We start from the raw sequence: 13,236 nt of genomic DNA, 5'->3' as shown, positions 1-13,236 counted from the left end.
ACAGCTCAATAGTTCGACCACCGTACCCACACATCTCCTTGTTTTTGCTGAGAAAGCTCTGTTGCGAATGTTGAATGTGTATCCCACCGGACTGATAAAGTTAGTCAGACTCTTTCGGTCTAAAAAGAGTGTATTGTACACAACACACTCGACAGCACACCAACTGATGCAATGTTCTTTTCTGAATAAGGGATCTTACAGGCTACTTTATTTTCGATCTAGGCTATGGTCTACATACATCCCCTCAGAGACCAAAATACCTCCCTCCTCCTAAAGCTCATCAATACTCTTCTCCAACTCACACCCTCTTCCTGTGCATCTGTTATCTCTAACACCTGCCTTTTTTTCCTCCCCTCCGCTGTTTTTTTTTAACTTCATCTTCCCTTTCCCAGAAATCAACAAGCTCAGCCTCCTCTGAGGCTTCAGAAACCTGCCAGTCTGTCAGCGAGTGCAACTCCCCTACAGCGGTTAGTACTGCATGCATCACAGTAATCAGCTTGTATTATTGGACACGCACACACACGGACACGCACACACACATGATGTGCTGTGCGGTTCACTGATTGTTATCTATAGCTTAAAGAGGCCCGTGGGCTCTTCTTGACAGCCGCAGTGCGGTTTGACGTGGACCCTTTGTGGATGTTGAGCACTCTGACTCAGACTTGTCTGTCCGTTCCGCAGTTTGGCTCATGCTCATCCTTCGGTACCTTCCGCCCTGCTTTCTCTCACACTGGCACCATCAGGCCTCTCTCTGTCATACTTCCTGCGTCCCCCACATTTAACCACTCCACGGTATCCAACACCCCCTCACCCACATCAAAGGTTCCTAGCTGGAAGGTTTGTTTTCATTTGCAATTTTACTGTACTTACTTTTCGCTTTTTAAAACTTTGTTGCTTCTTTGCTTCTTGTGTTTTATTGCTTTCATGCACATTAATTGTATTGAATTAACCTCACAGTCACCATTTTGCTCTTGCTCATCAAGCTCAGTTTTGCAATCTTTCCTCAGAAAGATGTGCTAACCTTACATTGGCACTTACACTTACATAGCTTAATGTGGTCTGTCCATTCCTTACACCGGCATCTAACCAGTTCATGAGCCAAATCAGCAGCGTCCGTGTTTAACTGACTTGCACGGTGGCAAACACTGGAGACGCACAGCTGTAGGGCAGTCTCATTGTTCCCTCTGCTGCTGCAGGACTGGGCTAAATCCTGTGAGCCATCCCTGGCCAGCACTCTGCAGCGTAGGAGGGAGTCTGTGGATAAGATGAGAGAACTGGAAGCTCCACCAAGTCCACTGGGGTATTCTGGGATGCAACTAGATGATCCGCACCGAGCGAGAATTGTCCCAGGAACCATTGCAGCCAAGGTAAGAAGTCCTCATGGAGTAAAAACATAAATGTGAATACATTTATATGCCTTGAGAATTGGAGAGTGGTGAATTGCAAAGTGTGCCAATCTCTATGTACTGTTTGTGTATGTGTGTATGTGTCAGCATGGCGAGCCACTCTCTCCAGCAGCCAGTACTCTAGCTATGGTTCTGACCCGAGGCTTGAGTATGGAGCAGCAGCAGAAGAGCAGCAGGGACTCTCTGCAGTACTCCAGTGGCTACAGCACCCAGACCAACACTCCCTCCTGCTCCGAGGACACCATACCCTCACAAGGTAATACTCACCCAACGGCCACACACTCCCTCAGGGTAAACATGGCACACATGAATCTCCCTGTTGTTTTTCCATGTAACACCCATGAAAGTGCTGTACTGTTTCCCTTCAATTCTAACGTGGTTACTGTAAGTTAGTATGCAGTAAAGCTCAACAGCTGCAAAATAACTCTTCAGTGCATTGTTTTCAGTATTCTTTATTATTCAGTGTAAAAATAGATGCTCATGACTCACTGTCACTTCTAGGGTCTGATTATGAGTGCTACTCTCTCAATGGAGATGCTGACAGCGAGGGGCAGGCAGACTTTGACAAGTCCTCCACCATCCCACGCCACAGTAACATTGCTCAGAGCTACCGCCGTATGATCCAAACCAAGCGGCCTGCCAGTACAGCAGGTCTGCCTGCAGGTAAGACCCTGCAGGGCACTCCAAATGGTGCCGGGGGGAGCATCTCTGGAGCTATCACGTCGGGGACGGCCACCATTCGCCGGACACCGTCCTCCAAAACGGGAGTGAGACGCACGCCGTCCACATCTGGCCCCATTCCCATCCGGCCCCCCATCGTGCCAGTTAAGACCCCCACAGTGCCAGATTCACCGGGGTATGCTAGCCCATCCCAGCATCGTGTGGGCAGCGAGGAGTTTCTATACGGCGATGACCCAACTGCTAGTGACTACAAGAGGGCTTCTCCGAAGCGGATGAGCCTCCCTGACACATCTTGGGGCTGTGGAGGAGGAGGGGCGGACAGGACCGTTTACGCTCAACAGGCCCCTGGCATGGCCGCCCACAGCGCTGAGGAGGACCCCATGCTCGCTGCCAACCGCCACAGCCTGGTGGAGAAGATAGGGGAGCTGGCAGCCAGCGCCCACGCCCTCGGTGAGGGTCACTTCCCTTTCCACAGCCCTTTGCCAGGGGATCCGACTCAGCGTGTGTCCCAGGAGCCATCCTCCACGACCCAGGAGGACATGGATATGCTGGTGTCTATACGCCGGGGGGTGAGGCTCCGCAAGGCAGTGACTGACGACAGGTCGGCTCCGAGGATTCTGTGGTAGCTGAGGGAGAAAAGGCCTGTGAAGAAGCAGCTGTGGTGCCCTTATTTACAAACTGAAGCCTTGTAGTGAAATGCCACAGCACTTATGTGATGCATGAAATGAGGTGCAAGTAACAGAGAGAATATACAGTAATGTGGGGAACAAAGGCCAGTTCGCACAGTAATGAGTGACCATGGAAAATGTCAAGTCATTTCATGTCATGTATGTGTATTGCGTACATGCAAAGTAATCCATATTTTTTTGGTTTTTATTATCTGTTGTTTTGTTTTCATATGTGGGCTTTGTGGCTGTGCATCTCCGCTCCCTTTTGTGACCAGTTGTTTCAGCCCAGTTTGTCCCCCTTTTTGACCCAGTGATGAAGACGTCACTACTGTAGGGATCGAATGCTCTGTGTCTTTCCTCTCGCTCTTATGATTATTATATTTTGCATTTCTTAATTAACACAGCCACCTGTGAGTGGTATGTGATAGGCAAAGTGCTCTGTGAGCCTGTCTGTATGTTGTGTTTCTCATCATTACTGTACAAGTACCGTATTACTGTTTTTGTTTGGTAAGCTGAACAGCAGCTGTGTAAGTCATGTAAAATAGGAGCAATATGGCAGTGTTTTATCGCTGTACTGTACTGTCAATATATTCTGCAATTAAAAAGGCTTTTTACTGTTAAATGGCTTCATCGTCCTTGTCAGAAAATGTCAAGTCCCCATTAATAGAAAATAGTACATCCATATTGTCAGGAATGCAAACAAGTTACGGACATTTGGTGTACTTTGCAATATTGCAGTAGTTATGATTGTATTTACCCACATTTGATAGTTTACAAGTACATTAACATCCAAAATGGGCTTTGACTATTTCCCCCCAGTTCCACGAGTTTTATTTCTTCTTTACTTTCTCCACCTTGGGTTTTTGAAACTGTATTTTGTTAGACTTTTATTTCCTCCGGAGCTTTATCTACTCTACATTATGTACTGCAGTTAAACTCAGTATTTTATGTCTAGTACAGTAAGACTAATTTTGCAGCAGTATATGTGCACTGTATTATTATCTAAAAAACAATTATATATATTGTTCCAGGTCATTTTCTGCTTAGTTCACTATAACTGCCCTCAGTTGTACCATTTACAACACTGCAGTAACAAAAAAGGACAGATGGTGGCGCCAGAGGCCCTTCACCGTGACTGAGCTAACTGGCGCCAAAAGGAAACAGTAATGGAGGATATCGAAATTACCAATTACTGCAGGAAATTACATTTGACAGGCTGCAAATATCAACCATAAGTGGGATAAAGAAGAAGAAGAAGAAGAAGAAGAGAAGAAGGTACGGACGTTTCACAGCTCCCAGTTAGCATGAACTACAGTCATGCTAACGTTGATTTACACCAGTGACACCTTGAGAACCAACATGCAATATGCTAACATGCTCATGTTAGCATATTGTATGTTAAAGAAAAAGTTGTTTACAAAGACACAGAAATGGCTAAAACTGTAGGTCAAATGACCAAATATACTACATCTTATCTTTAATATAATACACTGTTGAGAGATTATATGTAGCTAAGTAGAATGTACTCAAAGTGTAGCATACGCTCATTTTGGCCAGTATGTTGGAGCTTTTATTTTGTAAAACAAACCCTCAGGACATATTCAGAAGCAGGCTATGTGGCATTTTTGTATAATCCTGGGAGTCAAACCCCCCTCATTATTCCCTTTAAACGATTGGTTCTGCTGGAAAACAACTCCTAAACTGACTGTGTGAAGCCCTCCCCCCCACCACCACCACCAGCACCACCCTCGGGCCACAATGATGATGAACCACTGGGCCCTTTCCCTGGAAAAGGGACCTCTATTAAAGGGCACTATTGTATGATATATGGGCATAAAGTCCATTTATACTTACTCGTATTAGGAAGCCATTTAACAGTGTACCCTGGAAAATAAAAATGAATAGAGTTCATTGAGTTAGAAGAAGTGGGGAAAAGAAGGCAGGGAAGGTGAGAACTGATCAATGTTAATCTGACGCTGACTCATCACTGATAGTTCTAACTGATGTATAAAGAGAAATGGTAGGCTATAGGAAATGGGCCAGATAATAAGGATTAGACAGTTGGATCCATTGTCTAACCCTGGATAATGAGGGATGGCGCTGTCTTGTTTTGGTCCCATGTGTAAATCAATAAGATGCTGCAGAACCACCCCATCTGAAGAAATGATTAAGTCTGCTTTACGCAGGAAGCCTTCAGTATTTTTCATATACTCCATAAATGGGTCCCATAATCCTTTCAGCCTCATAAATATCACATTATTGAATATGCACTGTTAGTTAATAGCCCTGAACTGGTCGAATGGAAGCCTGGTTAACGGTTTGGGTTTGCTAGGATAATTAACAGAAAAAAGAATTTAGGAGTTTCATTCTGCATCTGAGATAGACTAATGTTCTCACTCTCTTAACTGTGATTTCAAAGAGAACATAGTCACTGCCTCTTTAAAAAAAAAAAAAAAAATCTCACCCCTTAGATGGGGAGAAAGGGACACCCAGCTGTGCTCATTTTCATTTTCGTTCATTTTCAGTGACTCCTGTGCTTTTCGATGATGTGAGAAATCTTTTAATGTGCTGATAGAAAGTCTTGATTGTTCGTGGCTAGAATGAAACACCGTTCAATTCAATATACATTTCATAGTGTGCTAATGGCTCCACCAATCAGAATTCTTATGATAAAAGCGCTCCTTAGACAAGATGTGGCTTCTTAAGTTTGGTCATTTTGTTTTTTATCAATGCCATGCATTAACTATGAAACACATTTTGGGCTTTTTTCCTTTAGAGTCTGCTGCTCCTGTTCTCATTTTGTGTGTGCACTTGCTGAACCTTTCAAAGAACAAACGTCAGCTTATGCGAGATGTGGCATTCTAAGTTAAAAGGCTAAAGAGACGCTCCGTAATTAGATGGTTTGGTTTTGTCGCTGTTTTCCGTACAACTGACATTTTTAAAACCAGATGGTACCTCCACTGCAATATTATTAGTGAAGCTAAATTCTGAACCTGGTTGCACATGTTCCTCCAAAATGAATACCTCCATTATTAAACAGTTTGGGGCTCTACAGCACAGCTTAAATACTACAGTAGGTGGTAGGAGCCTTAAGGGGATCACAGATCAAATCTAATTAGATGTATCTAATACATGAGGGAAATGTCTTTATATTTATCCAGCTCCTCTAAATACTTTTTGCCTTCAGGTTGTGATGAGGGAAAATGTCCTAAGGGGCCCATATACACAGGAACACTACAATGAACAGTACTACAGCGCCGCTGCTGCTGTCATGGTGTTCCCAGAAATGGCTCTTTGCAGCTCTTCCAGGAGAACATGTGGGGGTAAGGTTTCCATAAATGATCGCCATAAATGTTCACAGATGACTAGCAACCAGAGCGCTGGATGCTCAGTCCCCTGTTTTAATTGCCCTGTCATTCATTAACAAACCCGCCAGTTTCAGGCAATTGTTTCATTGGCTTGTGCTGAACATTCTATTTTTAAGACATTTATTTTAAACACTCTACTTATTCTGTGGCGCAAACTGGCTATTAAGTGATGTTAATGCCAAATCCTCTTAACACTACCTTCCATCATTTCCTGTCATCATTTATTTTTTTTCACCATGCTTTTTCCAGGAAGAATGATTGACGACCTGCAACTTATGGAACACACAAGCTACATTCTAGGACCTCCACCCTTCCAATCACATCATCCCCTGTCTCTAAGGAGCACAGAAACAAAGGTAGAATGTTTTAAATGCTACGAGGCTGCAACCTTTTGCCTTCAGAAGCTATGCCGGCCTCGGTTTGAGTGAAGGGAATGGATTCGGTCAATTATTCATTAAGTAAGCATGAAGCTTTCTAATGTTCGTCTGCTGCTTTCTTCAGTGAGATTTTTTTCCCTTTAATGCCCTGCAGCTCTCAGTTATCTGTTGAAAGAGAGGGATGATGAGACCGTTTCATGATTAAAAAAGAAGAAAAAAAATTCATTACAGCTTTGTTGTTTTTTGCGTGGTGTATTTTGGCGTTTAATCTTAGTGGATGGCTGCTGCAACCCTCAAGTAAACTATCCCTCAAACTCTGGCCTGGCCCCGTGATTGAATTAGCCTTTTGCTACAGCTATCTCCCATGCTGGCAGTCACGGTGAATTTTTACCATGTGAGACAACATGATAAAAGAGAGGATTTGATTTGCATTCATGCAGCACTCAGGGAGTTCAAAGAGAAGTTACAGAGCAGGATGCACGGTCCTCTCAGACAGCTGAGTCACAATTTCACCTTAAATGGTACATGTGGTCATTTCCCATCAATAGGCTCCCCGTCATCTTTTGGTTTGAGGCTTTTTTGGTGCACATATTTGAAAATGCCCTCCCCTCCTCAGGTCAGAGATTGTACAAACACCAGTGAGTGTGGGAGGGCTAATGTGTCGTGGTGAGAAAGCCCACAGCATGTACCACGTGAAAGAATACAGCGATCAACCAATATGAGCTTTGTGCTCCAGCTGCAGGCTGTGATTCAAAATTGTCTCGGGGCTCACTTCCATTTACCAGAGTTATTGCATGAAAAGAACAGTTTAGTGCAGGGAATGGATTCTGAGGAAAATTGCAGTGATGGATTGTGGTTGCAAATTGATAAGGATCTTTCAGCTGGTGCTTTGATGAGTTTCCAAACTGAATACAGATGTAGCCTATGTGTGAGCAGAGACATGGCATTGAACAGCACACCTCAATGAACATGAATATTGATCGATGCATGTCTAAAGTAAAGGTTGACATAAAATGGGAGACAAACTCAATAGAGCGTACAGCCGTGCGCTCTAGCCCTTTATTTCCTTATCTTTTTGACAATTCAGAGCCTTCCAGTCCATGTAATATCTAGCCTTCTGGCTTGCCGGAGAAGGAAGGGGAATTGGAAGTGTGCAGTCTGTGGGAATTAGCAGCAAACACCTACAGATTAGGGTTATAGTGCTCTGGGTGCCTGGCAGGATAGCAAACTACAAAGGGAAAGGAAGAGCATTCAGGATGACAATGTTAATATGAACAATGGTGTGCATACAACAGTGGCTGCAAAGACGTACGTAGCCCAGGCTGTCTTAAATCATCATGTTTACACAGTTTAGCAGCGCAGATCCTTGCAATTGCATTTATAGCAATGCGTTTTGGAATTTCGTCAAGCTATACGTGGAGCGTGATTGTGGGGACATGTGATTGCAAAAATGCAATGAAGGAACTGCAAACTACAGTTTTCAGGGGACTTGTGACCAGAAGGTTGTGGGTCAGTCAGGGAGAAGATGAGTGCAGTGCAGCAGGTAATTCTCCTTCAACAACATCAACAACAACAATAACAACAACAACAACAACAACTGTAGATGTGTTCTTGAGCAAGATAGTCCTAACTGCTGCTCCACTGGAGCCAGCATTGGTTTCTAGACATAGCTCCAAAATAGGGATATGTCTTCACTTGACTTTTTCCGGACATGAAGGATGAGTGATTCTCTCTCTAACAACAGTCTTCAAGCTGAGAGCGGATTTGTGGCAGGCGGTGGCATACAGCGAGGAAGGCTCTTGCTGCGTGTGCACAGGCTCAGCCTGCGCGGAGAGCTTTGAGGCGGGGACCCTCCTGACCAGCACACAGGGTGGGGTTCGCCTAGGAACTCCGTCCCCGCGCGCCGCCACGCCCCCGCGCTTGGCGCTGTCCGGTGTTCTGGTGCTGAACGCTGGGTGCGAATCCAGACAAACTGCCCGCAGCGCTGTGTGGACTGCCTGCACGCCGCCCCACTGCATGGAGCCAAGACGCGGATCCCTCAGGATGAAAAAAGCTCTAAGTTGAGAGGGGTCTCCTGGAAGGATCATATCGTGGATAACTATGAAGGAAATGTTTTATCGGTGTTTCTTTTTTCTTTTTTAATGCTTTTCTACCAACACCCCTGAGTCGCTTGGAGGTACATAACTTGCCACCAACATGATTTGGAGTGTTTTGCTATGGTGCCTTCTGACGCCGGCTGCCGGATACCAAGCACGGGAACTACTGCCTTTCTTCCACGGGCATGTTTTTGAGAACTCCCCGACGGCTTCTAAAGTAAACGGACTGAGCATTCCGGTGAGGCGCATCAACGCGCAAAAATGGTGCCCAGTCTCCGGCATGCACTTCAAACTGTACGGGAACGGCAGCGAAGATTTCCGCGCCTTCGCCCACCACAAGCGGGGAAATATGTTGCTAAAAACTTGCAGGGTTTTAGACAGAGAGGCCCGCTCCGAATACCTGCTGAGCGTGGGTCTGTGTTGCCAGACCTGCGTGTCGGAGTCGGTCGTCTTCGAGGTTGCGTCGGTAAAAGTGGACGTTTTGGACACCAACGATCACGAACCGACTTTTCGCAGTGCAGACCCCGTTCACATAACTTTAGACGACACCACCGCTCTCCGTAGCGTGGTCTACAGGCTGGAGGCTGTCGACGCCGACAGCGGCAACAACGCAGAGTTGACATACATTTCCGTCCCCAAAAATGGCAGTTTCTATGTTGTCCCGAAAACAGGGGACGTTTTGCTGGTTGACTCTATCCTGGGTCTCCCCTCTGATGTTAAATTCTATGTTTTTGCCAGAGATCACGGATGGCCGCCCCTGACCAGTAAAGGTGTAGTGGTTACTATCGCTCCACAGCGGTGGGCGACGCGTCCGGCTGGATTGGCGGGGTCAGGGAGGGGAGGACGGTCGCCGAGGGCGTTACTTGACCCCGGCGCAGTGGTCTCCCTCAACGTGTCCGAAGATGCCAGCATCGGCTCCGTCATAACGAGCCTGAGCCCCAGCAGGTTTCAGTCAGCCGCCTACGAGTTGGTTTACCCGGAGTCAGAGAGCTCCCCGGTGACCGTGGGCCGCGACAGTGGAGATATCACCATAAGCACGAGGCTGGATAGGGAGACAGAGCCTTTCCTGGAGCTCACTGTTAAGATTCAGGATAAACGAGGTGTGTAGAATATTCCTCCATTAATCTGCACTTAAGTTAGTTCATGCCCCACCCCCCCCCTTTCCCCCCCCCCCCAACTTTCCCCAGGAATAATTGGCATTGTGGGAATGATGCCCATTTTTAATGTATATTGCACATTACATGCACATGGTAAAATGTGCTGCCATCTGGACACATCGCCCTTTAGCAGGCCTGGCATATCCATCACATCCAGACAGGGCTGTCAGTGTACAGTAGCTGCAGCACAGGCTCATTCCACAGGTGTGCCTCATTATCATCTTTTCACCCACATACCTGAAGTATGAGCTCCAACAATGCAGTCAGTCATTGCAATTTGTTTTATGTATTTTGGTATTTGTTTTCTCCAATTAATTATGATGATATATTTCAATTATGATTGAACACTACAAGCTCATTTGTAACAGAAATTTAAAAAAAGAATCCGTTTGTGAATCAATTCAAGTATGTCCTTGGTTGACAGAGTTTGCGACTGTGAAGTTGTTTTCCGAGCTAATCCTTGCAGAGTGGCAAACCACTGCGACCCTCGCTCCCTCTCATCTACTGGCATTACCCCTCTAATCCTCCTCTCATTCACTCTCTAGTCCCAGGGATTTGATGTAGCACCGCCACAGTCAGGCAACCTCTCAAATTCTCGGAGGAACGCTGAAACTAAAAATGTGTATCAGTTGTTCGAGTTTTTTTTTTTTTTTTTTGCTCCTCTGAAAGTTTGACTGAAAAAAAACAAGAAACTGAAGACAAGGAATCCAAATGATTTGCTTTGTAATTGAGCTAGACGGTGTGCAGGAAAGGGTGTGTGCTGTTTTTACCTGAATTGCCTGCTGCTGTTACATTACACAGCATGTTTCAGATTGTAATTGCATGCCTGATTGGGACACATTCTTGCTATGGGGAGTCTAGAGGTTTTTTCAGAGAGAGAGTGTGAGAGACGGAGAGAGAGAGAGAGAGAGAGAGAGAGAGAGAGCGAGAGAGAGCAAAAATAGTCAGAATTCTGACAGTTTTTTTGTTGCACAGATCCATAAAAGAAATAAGCCGCTCTAGCCTGACAGATATTCAGATACCTTCCTCCATTTTACCTCTCTCACCTGCAAAACTCTCATCTCCTGATCAAAGACATGGCATGTCCTTTATTCTGTGACTACTGCTTCCCAGACAGAATCCTGATGGGAGTCTGGGAGGACAGGCCTTTCTTCCGCTTGTCTCATTCCCAATCCCTGACTACACAGTTCTCTAAAGGGAAGGAGTCCATTTTAGCAGTTTAAAAAAAAAATGTATTTCAGAGATTTAACCTAATCTCCCATGTGAACTTGCATTTTACCGTGGCATGTGGGTTTTCTTGGATGTTGCAATACATTTGTGGTCTGTCTCATAAATAATGAAGCTTCTGGACAAGAAAGAGAAAAGAAAGAGTGATATGCTTTGTATGTGTTATGACTTTGTACGTGTTTGTTTGTATGCAAGCGTGAGACTGTGCGGTTGTACTGAAATTGACCCCAGATATGATAACAACAGTTTTAATAAGGCCCCATGTGTTGCAGCGTTTCAACTTATTTTCCCACCGTGAACTTTCCCGTAGCACAGAGCTGTCCGTGGTGTTGACAGTCACCTGCTGAATGTCAAACAGAAAGCACTGGCGGGCTGCAGTCTGCCTGCCTTTCAAAGAATATTCAAGTGGGCTGCAATAACAATCACAGTATTTCCTACATTATTCACATACAAGGGCCGGACAAAATAATTGGCACACTTTAACACAAGAGCCATCGCATGGCAAACCGTGGCCTCAAAAACAATGCTGCTATGTGACAAGTGCTACCTGTGCTTTTTCTAACAGTGCAGGTCGTCTTTGTTGTTGTTGTTGTTGTCGTTCGATTGCTGTGTCTTCCTGTCAGTTCACGTCACTGTCATTTCGACACAGATGTACCAATACCGATAAAAAATCTTGTGTCAGGTCCTTTTCTTCTACACCCCTACCCCATACTTTTATCACAACACTACTATTACCACTGTCACTATAAAGCCATACTGTATGTTCTTGCCTATATGAAAACATGTACCTTATTGATTCCCTGTTAACCGTCTTCACTTCCTAATGTTTGCTCTCCTGGATGATTCCAAGAATGTTTGTTACACTCTGTGTGGGGGGGAAAAAGAGTGCATGCGCTTATTAACTGGTGAATGCAGATTTACTAAATGTGAAGTGAATGTCTGCATTAGCTCTTTAATGTGGGCATGAAATGCTAATCACACTGGTGCGAGGCTTTCTTATGTTAATGCGGTTGCAGTGGGTACATTGTTATGATTAGAGCCATCAAGTGGAGCGGTTATTTGTGCTGCTCAAATGGAGATTAAAAAAGTCTAGTTTCATACTTAAATATCTCAGGTGAATTATTCTGGCACACTGCAGAGATGGGGGAGATGGAACAGCAGCACTGGATTGACCAGCATGGGTCCGTCGTCGTTACCAAACCTCTTTATTTGAATAAATGTTGTATAATAAGGTTAAAATGGGCTTAATATGCCAACACGTTTTACTATCAAAACATAGTGTACCAACAGTTGGACACATTTTGTCCAGGAGATGCAGTTTACAAAAAGATACATGGACCTACATGCACCACAATGTGGTTGGTTCCCATAGTCATGAATATGATTAAAATAATTTGCCATATCTGCTCATATCTGATGTAATTACTCATCGTTGTGATTGCCAATTTCTGCAGAAATCGGCCATTTAATGTAATCATGGAATGTATTAGTGTCACATATGACTGCTTCGCGTGAACAATGACATCGCTTAACCAGTTTGAGATTATTCTTTACTCTTGCATACTTCTAAAATAATGTTCTTATATTACATTATATTACCTTCACGGCGCTGTGATTCATTATTACACCACTTAGTTTTTAATTACACCCACAAAGTTAGGAATTACTTTCTCTTTTGCCAAAACAAAACAAACATTTTCACTTCATTTCTTTTTCTTTTGAGTTATTACTGCTCCCGCTCCAAACCTTTTTTTTTAACGTAATGAGAAAATTAGGTTGTGTTTGTGATTTTTATTTTTTTATTCAACCCTCATTTGTTCAGAGGAGGTTCACTGAGAGGCTGCCTCTGTTTTGCAGGAACGCCCTGATCACATTCACACAGCTGCTCACATTCACACTAGTGGTGGGAATCACCCGCGCCTCCCGACACAATATCATCACGATGCTTATGCCACGATAAGATATGATTAAGATTTTAAACATGTTGCAATATATTCTCCGATATTTTGCAATTTATAACCTTTTTTCCAACTTCTAATCTTTCCCAATTTCAAATGACGTCCCCAAAAGTAAACTTTGTCATCGTCTGTTTTATCTAAAAAGATACATTTATCATATTACTTCAATTTTATCCCTGGAACGTGGGATCGTCAAGCAAACCAACTGACCAACCACACTGACAACACAAAGATCGATACTTGGAGCCTGTGTATCGTACGGAAGAGGATTAGGGCCACTGGTGAAAAATGTATGTGA

The 13,236-nt window shown here is 44.4% G+C and overlaps 2 protein-coding genes and 1 long non-coding RNA gene across 7 annotated transcripts in view; all 3 read left to right on the top strand.

Annotated features, from left to right (window-relative positions):
* mtss1la (MTSS I-BAR domain containing 2a) overlaps positions 1-3,377 on the top strand; it is a 32,713-nt gene extending 29,336 nt beyond the window's left edge. For 2 of the 5 annotated variants that reach the window (XM_032523826.1, XM_032523824.1), the window contains 5 exons: positions 393-467; positions 682-837; positions 1,197-1,367; positions 1,494-1,662; positions 1,908-3,377. In XM_032523826.1, coding sequence (XP_032379717.1) covers positions 393-467; positions 682-837; positions 1,197-1,367; positions 1,494-1,662; positions 1,908-2,713 — 1,377 coding nt within the window. In that variant the 3' untranslated portion in view covers positions 2,714-3,377. The remainder of the gene's footprint in view (positions 1-392; positions 468-681; positions 838-1,196; positions 1,368-1,493; positions 1,663-1,907) is intronic. The other 3 variants (XM_032523828.1, XM_032523827.1, XM_032523829.1) reach the window with 2 other exon arrangements.
* A 446-nt stretch (positions 3,378-3,823) lies between these two features.
* LOC116694174 (uncharacterized) lies at positions 3,824-6,668 on the top strand. Its single transcript, XR_004333080.1, has 3 exons — positions 3,824-4,030; positions 5,943-6,078; positions 6,373-6,668. It is a non-coding gene; the product is annotated as an uncharacterized LOC116694174 (long non-coding RNA).
* A 2,028-nt stretch (positions 6,669-8,696) lies between these two features.
* The window catches only part of LOC116694173 (neural-cadherin), a 100,979-nt gene continuing 96,439 nt past the window's right edge, over positions 8,697-13,236 (top strand). Inside the window, exon 1 of the mRNA XM_032523709.1 lies at positions 8,697-9,696. Coding sequence (XP_032379600.1) covers positions 8,697-9,696 — 1,000 coding nt within the window. The remainder of the gene's footprint in view (positions 9,697-13,236) is intronic.

Source organism: Etheostoma spectabile, chromosome 8 (assembly GCF_008692095.1).
Source record: "Etheostoma spectabile isolate EspeVRDwgs_2016 chromosome 8, UIUC_Espe_1.0, whole genome shotgun sequence".
In the NCBI taxonomy this organism is placed as follows: domain Eukaryota; kingdom Metazoa; phylum Chordata; class Actinopteri; order Perciformes; family Percidae; genus Etheostoma; species Etheostoma spectabile.
This window is presented reverse-complemented; position numbering and strand designations above follow the sequence as displayed.